Genomic DNA, 16,041 nt, shown 5'->3' with positions numbered 1-16,041 from the left:
AGAACAAGCATAGGGAGACCCCGTCTGATGCAAATCCCTGGGGCGCCCTTGATTCAGTGGTCTGCCTGAGGCCCGGATGCTTGTTTCCAGACATGCTTCGGGCGTTAAAGTTATTGGGCCCTGCAGAGCTGGTCAGCCCGGTAGCAATCCCCCCCACACACACCCCGCCCGGGCTTCTGATGCGACAGATGGGCGGGGGAGGGGGGTGCAGACACCAGGGATTTCTCCTTTAACAATCAGCCAGGTGATCCCAGAGGGGTATAAGTTAACTTTAAGCAAATGTAGTGGTGGCTAGAATCCAGGAAGCTGGGTGATCGTCCCCTTATACAAACAAGGAGCCAAGCTGAGGCCAGTGGAAGCCCAAGCAAGGTCACGTGGCCAATAGGGCGCGCACCTGGGACAGAACCCATAGTTTTAAACATATGCTTCTCATCCTGCCAGGCACCTGGGGGGGAGCCGAAGTCCAGCAGCCAACTGCTATGCTCTGGGTAGCTGGGGACTGACCTCTGTTGTCGTGTTCCCACCTGCCAGGTGGCTGGAGAGCTGGAGGAACCAGCAGCAGAGGCAGCAGCAAGAGGCAAGTAGGAACACAGAACTTTGGGCCCTAAAGGGCTGAATGCAGTTCCAGCCTACATCTGCCGGCTGTGTGACCCCGGGACAAATTGCTTAAGGTGTCTAGCCTGTTCCTTCATCTGTGAAATGGCTGTCGAGGTACCCTTCCTGCTGGGATGCCCTGATAGGAAAAAATGAATGTGCGGGGAGTATCTGGCCCATGGCAGTTCACAGTAAATGGTCCCTAAAAGGTCAGCCGTGGGCTTGGAATCACTGCTGCACAGGCAGACTTACTGGGTAGGATCCAGCACACCTGTCACAGTTGAGTTCCAGATCAACAATGAGTGATGCCTTGTTTTAAGTGTAACTATGTCCCAAATATTGCACAAATAAAAGCATACAATGGGATTATTAGGCCATAAAAAGGAATGAAGTGCTGATACGTACTGCAGCCTGGGTACGCCTCGAAAACACGGAGTGAAAGCAGCTAGTCGTAAAAGATCACACACCATGTGATTCTATTTACGTGAAATGTCTAGGAAGGGCGAACCTAAGGATAGAGAGTAGACCTGTGGCTGCCTAGGGCACCCAAAGGGAGAAATCGGGAGCGACTGCTAACGGGTATAGGATTTCTTTCGGGGATGATTGAAGATGTTCTAAAATTGAATGCAGTGATGGTTGCGCAATTCCAAATATAAAAAACAAAACACAAAACAAAAAAACCCCGATTTGTACACTGACTTATGTGGGTTCATTGTACGGTACGTAAAAGCAATCCCAATAAAGCTAAAGAGGAGAATGTATTGACAATCACAGAGTCCTGTCTAGCCTCAGTGAAATGGCTTAGCTTCCTCGCTGGCAGGGAGGGAGAGTGATCTGAGGACAGAGTAAACTGCTCACCCCGCAGGATATTTCCACAGTGAGCTTCCTTGAAACCTCGCGTTGCTCTCATTGTCGGAATGGGGCCTCCGGGGCCCGCCTCAACCCACCCACCCCCACCCCACAGAAATTGCCAAAATGGACGCAAAACACAGAAACCAAAATGATCACTCCCAGGCTTGTTGCTTACAATCGCGCTTCACACTTTTATTGTTAATTTTCTTCACATGGCAGATACAGAACCGTTCTCTTCCGTGATCCACACCCATGCCCGAAAACCACCACTGACCAGGAAACACCACTCTTTAGAAGACCACCCCCCCGCCTCCGTCTTTGTGACTGGGACACTCGTAGCCTTTTCTGCTGGTCTGAGAGGGTCGAAGGCTGATCCACACATTTGCACATGCAGAAATTAGTGTCCCCCAGTCCCCCACAACATTTTCTGGAATTCACCGTTGGTTGAAAGTGACTTTCGAAGCTTTGGATTCGTGAGCCTTCCTTGCCGCTGCAAACGGGAACCCTCAGAACCGAGAGGCTGGGGTACAGTTCGTGAGTGTCGACATTTATGGGACAAAACCGTATCGTTAGGATAAGGAACAGCCACAGCTTTTCATGCTTGTGAGGGTTAATTTTCGGAGTGGGCAAAAGGATGCCAGCTTATGGAAGTTGGAAACAAACGATGGTTTGGAGCTGGGTGGCAAGTTGGAAAACTGAATGGAGGCCGGCGATCGGCACTTTTCTGCCCATGTGAGGGTCTCGTGAGACCTTCCTCCCGGACCATCGTCAGACCCTACACTGCAGCCAGTCGACTGATTAATTAAATAACACAAGTTATAAAACTTTAAAAAGGGGGCATTTACAGTCAGGGACATAAATACGTGCTTTTAAAAGTGTCTACGTACATATTTACAGAGTTGCAAGATCAACCATAGTAGCCCTGAAAAAAAAAGTCCCTTTTTGTGTGTGACCACTCACGTCCTTCCAAGTGCTGTCCTTCCACTGTGGTTCAGCACATCACGACTGAAAGTAGCTGAGAAAACAGCGCTAAAGTGGTCTCAGACATCCGTGTCTAGGGTCTGCCCCAAAGGCACAAACCCCAAGACCCTCACTGAACTGGGTCCAAACTCCTGCTCTGCTCACCCGTTTCTCCGAGACACGGAGTGGTCCCGTGCGAAGCGGAAGCCAGCTCCATCATTCCCTGGCAGGCGACTGGCCTCTGGAAATCTCTTCTCTCCCCTGTGCTTCTTAATCCTCCAAGTTATTTTTCATTTCCCAATTTTTGTTTCCCTTTTCAGCTAATCTGAGGAGGTCAGCCACTAAAGGTGTTGATGGTCCCACCAAGGGAGGCAAAAGAAGCACAGCAGAGAGGGGTGCGGCGTGGGGGCGGGGAGCCCTCCTCCTCCCCCCACATGCTGTCCCATCCCCTGCCTCTCTCAAGGGAGGAGCCAGATCTGCAAATGGGGACAGGGACTTTCTCCGGAAATGGACTGAGTAGAATTTTAAATCTCAAGCCAGCAGCTCAGGCAAAGAAGGGAGGTTTTCGAAGTGCGCAGGCCAATGAGGTCAATCAGTGAGGGTCCGACACGTCCACACGCCGCTGATTCCCAGAGATGGTGGAAGGCTGGGGAAGGTGGGGTGGTTAAAAGGGAAACTCGGCCTCCTCCGGAAGGCCTTCCTCAGACAGGACTGGAGCCGACCCCTGAGCCAGCCCACAGTCCCCGCCATGGCAAAAGACAACTCGAGAAGCAAAAAGCAGGATCAAGGAGCTCTTGAAAAATTGCATAGTAGGAGAGGCCCCCCGCCCCCAGCAGGAAGGCTGAGCTGCAGAACACGGTCCCAGCGGCTGCACCCAAGTGTCGTCCATGGTGTGGAATCAGCTGCCTTCCTGCCTCCCTGGGGTTTGGGACCCTCGTCTGAAGACCACACACACGCACACGCACACGCACTCTTCCTTTCTCTCGCAGGCTCATGAAAGTGGAATAGGTCGGTACTCCCTGCAGGGCAGAAGGCCAGTCCCTTTGGCTTCACTGATTCCAGGTCACTTCAGGTGCTGAGGAGAAAAAGAAAAGAAAAACGGTAACAGTGGCCGCATCCTCAGTGCCTACCCTGGGCCGCTGAAGCATCACCTCACTTAATTCTTACAAGTAAAGGACTAACCGTGGAACACCCGGGTGGCTCAGTGGGTTAAGTGTCTGCCTTCGGCTCAGGTCATGATCCCGCCCTGGGATCGAGCCCCGCTTCGGGCTCCCTGCTCAGTGGGGAGCCTGCTTCTCCCTCTGCCTGCTCTGGCTGCTGTGTCCCCCGCTTGTGCTCACGTGCCTGCTCTTGTTTCTCTCTCTCTCTGACAAATAAATACAATCTTTTTAAAAAATGAAAAATAAAAGGACTGACTGCGGTACACCACTGACACACAGAAAAGCACAGCCTGATGCATGTTCACTGTGAACACGCCTGCGTGAGCCGCTCCCACGTAGGAAACCGAACATGACTCACCTCCCCTTCGCCCCCATCCCAGGCTCTCTTCTAGGACCACTGCTAACCCTCATCCCCAGAATAAACACTCTGACTTCTATCACCATAGACTGATTTTGTCCATTTTTAACTAAAATAAGTGGAATCAATCCGTCCGTATACTTTGCATCTGGCTCCTTCTGCACATGTCTGGGATCCATCCCTCCCGAGCCCATGCGTGCGGTTCCGTCCACCTCCTTGCTACGGGAGTCTGCTGGAGGATCGTGCCTCCTTCATCTGGCTGGTCCACGGCCAAGGACAAATGGGCAGTTTCCAATCTGGGGCCACTCTGAGTCATGCTTATCTATGTCTGGAGGACACGTGCAGGGGCACATGTGTGCACACTTCATCCAAGCAGAAGTGCTGGGCGTGCACACGTAATGTATGACCTCCCCCGTGTGCGGGTTCTGGTGGGCATGCACACGCATTCCCACCGCGTGTCTCCCTGGTGGTGTAACTGCTGGATCCGGGGACACAGATGTTCACTTCAATCAATCCTGCCAAAGACTCTGCCACAGTCAACTACGTCACCACCTGATTTCATTCTAATGCTTCCAACAACCCTCACGCAGGTGACACAGATCCCCAGATCCCCATTTGGCACGGAAAAACAGAGGCTCAGAGAGGACAAGTGATTTTTACAAGGTCAGGCTGATGACAAGCGGCAGCCATGGGACTTGAACCGGGTCAAGCCCACTTCAGAGCCTGTGAGTGCTTTTGGTTCCGGGGGACCGGCTTCTCCTGCGTGCCTCGGCCACAGACACCCCACCCACAGTCCCTGACCCTGAGCCAGGAATGGAGGTGGTTGGGGGTGCTGTCAGGACTTAGTAACACTTGTTGCCCGGGCCTGAAGATGAGCCTGGCGTCGTGCTGGGCCAAGTTCAGGCGCTCCGTTCTCTCGCCCTGCGGACCTGGTCATCAGTGCTAGAACTGCCACTCTGACCACTAACTAGTATTATTATTACTCTACCACTGCTGTGATGATTGGCTGAGAACAACGGTAACAGCCGCGCCAACTGACTGCAGACTTATGACATAGCAGGCAGGCGCTTTCCTAAGGGCTTTTCATATACTAACCTGCGCCCTCCTTATGGTACACCCATGAGACAGATATGACTAGTAACCCATTTTGCAGATGGGCAAACTGAAACACAGAGAAGTGAAATACCTACCAGGATTGCTGGATTCACCTCCAGAAAATGCACACTTAAACCACTACACTGGGTCCATTCCAACTCCCCCCCCACAAAATCTCTTGATGGGGCACTAGATGAGGGTACCTTAAAGAAACAGGGGCCTCCTTTCCTAGTGGAGGCCTGTGTGTGTCCCAAATGAGCCAGGGGAGAAAAAGAACACAGAGACAGGGGCCAGCCGTAGGAGTGGCGTGCATTTCCTCCATCTGGTGTGGCTGGGGTGTGTCACCTGCAGGTCATCAAGTGGGATCCACAAAAGAAGCCAGCCTGCCTATCCCCAGCCCGAGGAGCAGCCCTCCAGGGTGGGGACCCCAGCAGCAGGGGCTGTGGGTTGGACCACTGGGGCTGGAGGGGAGCAGAGGCTGTCGGGTAGGGGGAGGGTTCTTGTCACCCCACCCAGCCCCTAGAACCCCAGGAGACAACCAGTGTTGGGAAGCCTACCCAAGGCCAGCGGCAGCCGAGGGAAAGATCAGGGAAGTGGCCAAATGAGTGAGAGACGCCAAGCCCTTCCCTGGACAGCCCCCTCAAGGACCCCAGGGCCCAAGTGTGCTGGCCTCAGGCAACAGAGAGAGACAGAGAGCACGTGCTGGGGCATTTTCTTGCAGGACTAGACAGGGTGGTGTGTTTTATGCCAAAAAGTGAACAGAAAGCCCTGGGCTTTCCACAATTTTGATAAAGGCCAGAGGAGGGAGGCACACGAGAAGTCAGCCGTGGAGAAAAGGCGAGCTCCTCATTGGGTTCCGACTGTTGAGTTAACCAGCCAGAGCCTCTAAGCGGGTAAGGGCGGCAGGGAAGGCGCAGTCCCAGGGCCTGGGCACTCCCAAGGACATCACTCTTTCCCCAAACAGACAGGACATCACTCTTTCCCCAAACAGACCCCATAAGCACAACGACTTTGAGGGGGGCAGCACAGAGCCCTTGGAGTCCTCTCTCCATTCGGGGAGTCAGATGCCTCCAGCTCTGCCTCCAGCTCTGCCACCTGCCCCTGTGTCTGTCTCCCTCCCTGTGAAATGGGGATTCTGACGCACACATCTTTCCCATGCTAAAATCCTCTGTCACAGCACTTAAAAAATCATTCTGCAAACATGTGGAACTGCCCCTCTCCCCGGCCAAATTCATACGGGGAAGCCCTTACCCTCAGTGTGACGGGATTTGGAGGTGGGGCCTCTGGAAGGTGTGAGGTTTAGATGGGGTCAGGAGGGTAGGGGCCCCTGTGACCAGTTTGGTGACCTCACAAGAGACACCAGAGCTTCCTCTTTCCACTACTGAGGACACAGCAAGACAGTGGCCTCTGTAAGCCAGGAAGAGGGTCCTCACCAGAACCCAGCCATGCTGGTGCCCTGACCTCAGATACTCAGAGGCTTAGCCTCCAGCATGGAGGCTAAATGTCTTGTCTAAGCCCCAGAGTCCACGGCACTCTGTTATGCAGCCTGAGCTTATACAAACAGTAGAAGTATGGTGTTTTTAAAATCATATTATATATATATATATATATATATATATATAAAAATATATCATATATCATATATTACATCCATATAATTTTAATTATATATATATATATAAATATAAATAAATCAGTCACAGACCTAAATTACTTTGGGCCTCTACTCATCTGAACATCTTGCTGGGGAAGCTGCACATGTCTGCCAGTAAGGGAAGAGAAGGCATCCTTCCAGGGTCATGCCACGGCCCCCGGGGGCAGAGCCTGAATTAGCAGTGCTCGGCAAACCCCGCATCGCCACCAGAGACTGAGTGGCCGACGGTCACGGCCCAGTCCGTGGCCCAATCGATCCAACTACTCCCGGCTCGGCCTTGGGCCATAAAGAACACCCGCTCTGGGCTGTAGGCTACACCCTGGCGCCCATCAACACAGACGTCCACATGGCAGCGGCCACCACAGGGAGGGGCCCAGGCTGTGCCGGGATTCAGAACTGTCCTGGGGCCTCTCCTCTCCAGGGCCTTCCAGTTCTGCGCTTTGCGCACATTTTAACTCTGCCCCCCAGCATTCTGACTCAGGGGCACGTGCCCTCTCTGGACCTTGTTCTGGAGACACAGGCTGAGTTCTGGCTCAAGACAAGAGTCCCTGGAGAAAGCGGATTTTGTTTCCATGCCGCTCCCTGATCCCCAGAGAAATAAAGCCCAGAGCCTCCCGCAGCTTCAGGAAGGGAGGAGCGAGTGAGCCCACCAGGTAGCAGGACAGGCAAAGGGAGGAACGTATAGGACAGAAGACCCCAAAGTTTCAGAGTTCAGTCCATTCTTGCCCGAAACAACTGTGTTCTCATCCTGAACAACCCTTGCTGCATTAAGCAGGGATCCCCACACCTGGATGTGTCCCAGAATCATGGGGCCACCTGCTAATACAGATTCCCAGGCCCTGCACACCAGGATGCTTGTTTAGTAAGTTTGGAGTTGCACCTTGGGGTCTGTATTTTTAACTGGTGCCCCCGTGTCCTGGCACATGGGGTCCTCCCATCACCGTCTCAGGGACAGAAGACACGCCACGTCACCAACAAAGAAGTCCAGGCCCGCTAAAGCTCACTGGCCAAGCCCAGCCCCCCTGGAGAGGGAAAGTCCAGCTTCTATGATGGAATTCAGGTTTTACCACCAGAAAATCTAGAAAGAGACTTCAGGTTCAACATTAAGTTTACGTTTTATATTTGCAGAATACTATTACTTTCACTTTCAAACACATTGTGGGAGTAAAGACCACACAATCTTCTGTGGGCTTAAAGCCTCTAGAAGTCTCGAGTAAGTGCTGGCTGTTGTGGTTGTCCCTGCCATTCTTAATTAAAAGTCACAGCTAACTGCGAGTCCTAAAATAGCTAGTGACTGCGAGTGCTGTCTGTGCACCAGGCACTTTCTACCTGTTTTGCATACACGTGACACTTGTGATTCTGTCCTCCCCATTTTACTGATGTGGAAACTGAGGCTCAGAGAGACTGAGTACCTTGCGGCAGTCCCGCAGCCAGGGAGTGACAGGGCTGGGGTCCACACCTGCCTGCAGAAAGGCCCAGTGTCCGCCCCCCCAGCATCCAGGCGATCACGCCCACCCTCTTCTCTGCCTCCCAGCCCACCCCAAGACCCAAGCCTGGTGCCCCTCAACCCCCAGAGCTTCCCCACCCTCCTCGTACCTGTCAGGGAGCAGGCGAAGGGTCTACTCTTTGAAGAGGGGTCCCTGGAACTGGGCTGCTGCCGTGGCCTTGACATTCCTACACTGCCTGGTGATGTACGGGGCGGCTGGCGGAGGGCACCGGGATGCCAGGCGGAGACTGTAGCTGTTGGGGAGAGAAACGATATACACCATCAGCCCCGGATGGCACCTCAAGGCCCACGGGATGTGGGCTTTAATGACCCACTTGAGTTCCACCGAGCTCTGCCCACCACCTTCCCTCCCCTTGCAAGGGACAGGGTGAGCAGAAGCAAACCCCAGCCGGGTTCTGTGACACTGCACTGCACAGTGCTGTCCAGACGAGCCCCAGAAAGGGACAGGCGAGCTGGGAATGGAGCCCAGCTGTGCAGGCACAGCAGCTGTGCTGTGCCCCAGCTGCCTCCCAGGCATCACCCCCTCCTTGGAAGCATCTGGGGAGGTTTCCGGTACCACGTTACATCCATCCCCTGCAGTGGTCTCCTCCAGGCCAGGAGCTCTGCACTTGGCCCCCTATCCCAGCCTCACTGCACCAAGCACTTTCATTTTGGGCATCCTTGAGGGGGTGTGAGCCTGGATCCCATGACACAGTCTGGCCCTTTCTGCTACCAGAGCCCATTCAATAAGATATATATATATATATTTTTTTTTTTCCAGGAAAGCATTTAAGGATTTTTTAAAAGAGAGATAACCTAGACCCCATTCCTTTACCTCGCTAACCCAGACTCATCTTTCAGGTCCTGGCCGGGATACCACCTCCTCCAGGAGGCCTTCCTTCTTTAACTCCCGCATGGGGCAGCCCTCCTGCAGGCTCCCACTGCCCCCTCGCACTTTCCCACCACAGCACTCATTACACTGAATCGCAATGGTGGGATCATGTACCTGCCTCCCTCATGGGCTATGAAATCCCAAGGTCAGGGCTTTTGTCCTATTCACTGACGCACCCCCATCTTAGCACAGCAAAAATAAATAGCCGTTCGATAAGAACAACGTGCACACTGAACACATGCTGAGTACCTACACATACAACTCTCCTACTCTACGTACCCCTAGCAAGGCGCCTACTGTACCAGCCCGAACTGCACATGAGGAAACAGGTCACAGGAGGCTAAGGAACTTGTCCCATCCCAAATGTGTCCCCCAGACAGAAGTGAGCAGGCCCTCCGGTCAGGAGAGGAGGAAGGTGGGGTGGGCGGGAAAGCGGGAAGGGTGAGCCTCACCCCTGTCAGGTGTTGGCTCAGAGACAGCTGTGCCTGAGGGGGCAAGAGATGGGAATGGGGCCAGGCTCGAAGTTGACACATCAGGGTTTAGATCCGTGGTTATGTTTATTTTATTTTATTTACTTATTTGACAGAGAGAGAGAGAAACACAGCGAGAAAGGGAACACAAGCAGGGGGAGAGGGAGAAGCAGGCTTCCCACTGAGCAGGGAACTCAATGCGGGGCTTGATCCCAGAACCCCAGGATCATGACCTGAGCAGAAGGCAGACACTTAACGAATGAGCCACGCGGGTGGCCCCTAGATCAGTGGTTGTTCACAAGCACAAGCACAAGCACTTGGCAATGTCTGGAGACGTTTTTGGTGGTCACCTCCGAGGGGAGTCCCGGACATTGCTACGGCACCTAGTGGATGGCGTCAGGGAATGCTGTCAAACACTCCACAGCGCTCAGGACAGCCCCCGGGGCAGAGAATGACCCGAAAAGTGAATCGCATCAAAGTTGGCAGAGGCAGCTACCGAAACATACCTATTACAATAAGCGAAGTAAGTGAATGTATTAAACAAACATGTAAACAGACAAGCGAGGGCCTCTCGGTCAAGGTGCGGGGCTGCCCCGTGGGGATTCCCCCTACCACTGTGAGATCAAGGTCTGCGGTCAGCTGCTTCTACTAGCCAAGCAAGGCTCAAGGCAGAAAACTAAAGGACACCCCATGCTCAGCGGCAAGCCTGTGCCCCCGATGGACCATCCAAAGCCCAGGAGGTGGCCACAGAGGCTGGCGGGGACCCCAGTGTGAACTCAGCCCCTCAGCCGGCCGACGTGCCTGTGGGAGGGACAGTCTCCTGTGAGGCAGCCTGGAAATCTAGGATGCCCTGGGCCTGTTGGGGAAGAAAGAACAGTCCCAGCCACCTGCCAGGGCCCCTACACTGTCCCCCGTCTGCAGAAATGTCGCTAATGCACAGGAACAGAATAAGCAGCAGCTCTGAAGAGAGGCAGGATCTGCATCATCAATTTCCACGTCTCCCTCTCTGTTACCAGAATTTCACAACTTTTAAATGCTCAAAAATCAGATCAGTCCAACAAACTTATGTCCCCTGGTCTCTAGCCACCTGCCGTCTGATATTTCTCTGCTCCCTTGCACTCAGGCTCCTGCAGCCGAGGCAACCACAGCCACTTCCACTAGGGGGCAGGCTTTCTCCCCATCCCTGGGCATCCGGCAGTTGGTGGAGTTTAGGGTCGGGGTAAAGGCCCCCTAGGCAGGCTCCTCTCACCACCTCTCAGCACACGGCCTGGCCCAGTGAGGGCAACCCCAGCTGGCATGCACACAGCCCTGTAATTCCCAAGTACTTTCCGGGCGGTTATCACCGCACTCTCCCAGCAGCTCAGGAGGTGAGGAGAAAACGCACTTTTTACACCCATTTCACAGATGAGGACACTGAGGCTCACAGAGATTCGGAGACTTTCCCGGGGGAGCAGAGCCCAGGGCTTTCAGCTCCACGGACCACAATCTCTGGGGAGACACCAGGTCACGACTTAAGTGTCTAGGACAGTGATGTCCAGCAGGACAGTCTCCTTCCTTGACCATGAAACACTTCCTGTGGTCAGAGAACTCTAGAGAGACCAGGGGCGGCCTGGAGCGGAGATGTGAGGCGCTGAGGAACAGCATCTGCGGACCCAGACATTTCTCCCCTTCTCAGACAGCCGCGGCTACCACACGAAGACCTGATTCTAGGTTCCTGGCTGTGTGAGCCGGGCAAGTCAGGGGCCTCTCTGGGCTCTGGTTTCACCATCTGCAAAACGGGAGCAGTAGTAATGCCACTGGGCGGTTGTGCTGATTACACTTAGAGGACGCTCTCAGCACCTGACATGCCGGCCCGCGAGTATATCCATGTGCACGTGTCTACACAGGGGCAGTCGGTGCTGACGCAAGGGGCCGACCAACTGAAGGGATGCCAGGGGCTGTGACACATCCCAAGGCGGCGGCAGCATGGCTGTCAGTCCCGGTCCTTGTCCTCGCTGGCTGGGTGGCCCGGGGGGAAGCCCCTCCCTGCCCACTAGGCTCCGAACCTTGGCCTCCCCGTCTGTAAAGAGAGGCCATCCCTGCCGGCCCGCCAAGCCCAGGGACCAGGATGTGAGGGCGCTTCGCCTTCCGAGACGTCAGCACATGTGGGATGCCCCTGAAGCAATGACACACGCGTCCACGCACGGCCCTCCCCCCGCGGCCCTCAGCCCCGGCCACACTCTGCATTCACGGGGAGGCCAGGTCCGCACACCACACCCGTGACATGAGCATCTCTGGGGGCGGCATGGGGCACTGGCCTCTGTCGGCGCTCCAGGGAGTCTACACGGGGCGGCCCTGCCCCTCCTTCCTTCAAGTTCTTGCTCAAGGGCATCCCCCTCCGTGAGAGTCCCCTCAGCAATCCACTGGAAACCGCAAACGCCCTCCCCACCTGCCTCCGGTCCCTTCACTTCACTGTCTTCGCCCCCATCAGCGCCCTCCACGTCCCCCCGACTGTCCCCTGGCTGCACGGAGGCTTCTCGAGCGACCCCGGACCCCAGGCCTTCTGCCTAACAGAGCAGGGAGTCGCCACCTGCTGGGCGCCGGGGAGTACGACAGACACTTCCCCCCTCACCACGCAGCCCGGAGAGGAAAAGCGCTTGGGTGCAGAAGTCTGCCACCAGTGCAAGGCCAGCACTCGGGCTCCTGGCGACCACCTTCTTGTTCGACCCCACGGGTCCCCAGGAGGCGAGGCACCAGCACGCGGAGCCACACACAAGAAACAGGAGTGAAGTCCGGGGCCCCGGGAGGTTTCCAACAGTGGCGGGTCTTAGTTCAAGGCCTGGGTAGGGAACTACCCAAGGACCCCCGGGACCTACAAGGGTTGGTCAGTTTGCCTGGGGCATCTCCACGAGCTAAGGGGTCACAGGGAAGGGGGCTCTGTCCCCTCACATGGGGTTCTAGAGCCCCACTACCACTGAGTCCAGGGGAGTTGGGGGGAAGTGACATCACGGAGCGGCGGCCACACCTGAGCCTCTTCAGAGCCTTCCGAGAACAGGGGATGCGGGAGTCACAGAGACGGAGCGATGTAACAGCGAAACTAGTAAGAAAACGGGCCAAGGCCATCCCATCATTGAACACATAATTTAGAGACGCTACAGAAAACACACAGCTGATGAATATGGCACCATCCTGGTGTCCAACAAGAGCCTATTAACACAACAGACCACAGTCACTGGGCAGACTGGGGACAGGCTCCGTAAACATGGTGCCCGCAGATGAGGGAATGTGACCAGGTCAAGGTCGGCTCCCCCACTCCCTGACCCTCTGAGGGCCAAGCACCCCCCACCCCTGCTCTGGAGAGCCTATTCAACTCGCCTTTCTCAGAGCTGCTTACCTCAGCCCTGGGGAGGAGCATTTACTGCCGCTCAGCACGGTGTGAGCGCTACAGACACAGCGAGAGCAAGGGGGTCAAAACCCCACCCTCCCAGACCGCAGTGACCCCCACAGAGAGAAATGAAGCAGAGGAGAGAGAGCTCGGGAATGCATGGGGAGGGGGAGAGCTGAATCATGTGAGCCAAACCTGCAGGCAGGGGGCGTGGCACATTGGCATGGCACATTGCACATGTTGCAAATGGTATGTGCAAAGGGCCTGAGGTGGAATTTGCCTGGAATGCCAGAGAAAAGGGGGCAGAAGAGAGCATCTTGTGAGCCCTGAGTGAGGCGGAAGCCAGGGTGTCCTTCTGGGCAGCAGACTGACATGACCTGGCCACTGTGTTAGGCACAGACGATAAGATGACAAGAATGGAATGGGGGGAGGGGTGGATGAACTGGATGTCAGGGCTGGGGCTAGGGCCAGGAAGACACCAGAGTCTCGACTACCTCCAAAGCAGGAGGGTTTGCCGTTAGCCAAGATGACAAGCGAGCAGGAGAGGATTCAGGGAGAGATCAGTTTAAAAAAGATTCAATGTGAAGTGTTTACTTGACCCAAGAGAGAGGTCAAGTGGGTTGCTGAAATGGAACTGATGAGTCTGGGGCTGATCAGCATCTGGGCGGCCTGGATGGCTCAGCAAGGGGAGGGACCCAGGACGGGATGGGGAGGGGCAGGTGGTGATGTCAGGAAGCGGTGGCAAGCCTGTCCAGGGGGAGTCCCCCACTGCCAAAGATCACTGAGGCCAGGAAGGAGAACCACAGCGGTCATCAGCAGGGGCCCAGAGCTGCTGGTAACCATGGGAACAGCAGCCTTCAGGGCATGGCAGAGACAAACCCCAAGTGAATCCAAGACAGGAGGGTCCAGAGACCTCCCTCGAGGAGAGTTGGGTCCAGGGAGGCCGAGAGAGGAATGGACTTGGGAGAGGAAGAGGCCAGGGGCTCTCCGGTCCCCGCAGGAGTCTCCCTGCCGCCTGCCAGGATGCCACGACCTACTGAGTAGCGTCCCCTGGCCTGCCTTGTCGCTTCTTCCGCAGGAGTCAAGGGCAATGTCCTAGAACGTCATCCCTGGAGCTGGTTCGGCCACACAGGAGTCTTACACAACTCTCTATAAACTCTCAGAGCACCATCCATTTGAAGTCCGTGTCTGATGCTCTGCAGTCTAGCCAGAGGTGAAGGGAGAGGCCAGGTGTGTGGGAGCTGGAGCCAAGGTGGGACAACCGGAGACGCCGCTGGAATTCCCTGGAGGCTGGGTGAAGCCCACACGTCGGGGCTGTGGGAGTCACCGCCTGCGTCCTGGCGCCAGCCGCCAGCCGCCAGCCACCTCGGGCAGGGTGGCATCTTCCTTCCGCGAGCAGACAGCCCCTTCCATTCCAGGGAGGCCCTGCCCCTCAGATGAAGTCCCCAGGCTAGGCGTCAGAGGCAGGAAAAGTGGCCCAACACTGGGATGCAGGTGCCCAAGGCTCAGCCCTGAATCTGCCGCTGACTTGCTGTGTGGCCTCGGGAGAGTGCCTCCACCTCGCTGGACCACAGCCATCCCACCCGTGAGATGAGATGTCAAGCAAGGAACACTACGCAACAGTATCACTTCGAGAACCTACTATGCGCCTAGAGCTACTTTGGGTGCTATACAGGAGCTCCCTAAATATTCCCAGCAGCCCTTAAGGCAGAAACTAGGATGATCTGTGTCTTACAAAGGAAGAAACAGAGGTTCAGAGAGGTGAGGAAGCCCAGTGTCCCATCCAAGTTCTCCTGGCCAACAGGGGTGCAGCCAAACTGAATCCAGGCCCATAGGAGCCCAGTGCCTGGGTGCCCCTCCCTGAGGCAGTTCTTGTAGTGATGGGGACCAAAGAGTGTTTCTCAATATTCCAAGAAGCCAGATGGGGTTAACCGTTTGCCCACAGGTCAGCCACCCGTGTGGCCAGGAGCGGGCTTGGAGCCGGAACCATGTCCGTGCAGAGGAACCCTGGCTTGAGAGGCAGGGCGGGTTGGGGGGGTGGGAGGCAGGGGTCTCAAACTCCAATGCTCACTGGAGTCACCTGGAGAGATTAAAACAACCCTGCAGCCCGTGCCTCAGCCCTACAGATTTTAACTGAGCTGGTTTGCATGCCAGGCGTTGAAAACTATAAAAGCCAACTCTGAGAGCCACTGGTCTAGGTCTGTATCCTCAGAGTGTGGTCCGCAGTCCCCTAGGGCTTGTTAGAAATGCCACTGCTCGGCGACCCCAGGACCTCCTGAGTCAGGAACCTGAATTTTAACAAGCTCCCTGGAGCATACAGGGGATCTGTACACCGAAGTCAGGGGATAGAGGGGCTGGGCACACCTTCAGCAGGGAGTCAATGCAGGCCACGTGCTAGGTGGCCGTGCCTAAGAGGGACTCTGAAGCCTAGACGAGGACAATGCAAGTGGCCTCTGGGGGACAGGAGCAAAGTCTGAAACCACGGGCCTGCACAGTCACTGAGCTTCAAGTGGAGACGCTGGGGGCCGGGGATGGGGCGGGGGGACGCGCAGCTACTGCGGGCCGCTGGGCATCACCAGCCCCGGCAGCCCTGTGCTCTGACAGTATTTTCATTCACTCTTCCCTCTAACCACATGAGAAAGGCCATTGAGGGGACAGTAACACAGACGTGTTAAGTAACTGCAGCCACACAGAGATGCGGAGAGATGGGAAAGGGCGGTGAGGGAGGAGCCGGGACTCACAGATCTGATCAGACCTGAAGTCTGCGGCTCAGCACACGGGTTCTCCTTCCCTCTCTCCAGCTCTGAAGGCGGCCACGTGCCCATGCTGGCTCTGGATTTGGCCGCCACGCATCCACAACACCAATCGTGTCCCTGCCTCACGGGCATTTCGTGCCAGGATCTGAGGTCTTCAGAGGCCATTAATCCCCAAACCTGTTTGGCTTGAACTCCAAATACCCAGCATGTGACAGCTCATAACACAGCCCAGGCAACAGGAAGGCTGGGCCGGCCTGTGGTGACCTCAGCCAAAGGGAGCTGCCAGCAGGGAGATCCCTGCCAGGGTGGCACCTCCCACCTTGCCAGGCCAGGAGAGGAGCAGGGGACCCCCGCACTCATGCCAAGCAGCGCCTTTTTCTCAGTGAGGAAACTGAGCCAA

The 16,041-nt window shown here is 55.6% G+C and overlaps 1 protein-coding gene across 8 annotated transcripts in view; it reads right to left on the bottom strand.

Annotated features, from left to right (window-relative positions):
• Positions 1-1,610: 1,610 nt before the first annotated feature.
• PRDM2 (PR/SET domain 2) overlaps positions 1,611-16,041 on the bottom strand; it is a 125,788-nt gene continuing 111,357 nt past the window's right edge. For all 8 annotated transcript variants that reach the window (XM_045063783.1, XM_045063779.1, XM_045063775.1 and 5 more), the window contains 2 exons: positions 8,270-8,413; positions 1,611-3,481 (listed from right to left, as the gene is read on the bottom strand). In XM_045063783.1, the coding sequence (XP_044919718.1) occupies positions 3,456-3,481; positions 8,270-8,413 (170 nt within the window). In that variant the 3' untranslated portion in view covers positions 1,611-3,455. The remainder of the gene's footprint in view (positions 3,482-8,269; positions 8,414-16,041) is intronic.

This window comes from Mustela putorius, unplaced genomic scaffold (assembly GCF_011764305.1).
Source record: "Mustela putorius furo isolate JIRA1106 unplaced genomic scaffold, ASM1176430v1.1 tig00003853_pilon_pilon_pilon, whole genome shotgun sequence".
In the NCBI taxonomy this organism is placed as follows: domain Eukaryota; kingdom Metazoa; phylum Chordata; class Mammalia; order Carnivora; family Mustelidae; genus Mustela; species Mustela putorius.
Note: the sequence above shows the minus strand (reverse complement) of the source record. Positions and strands in the feature narration are given on the sequence as shown.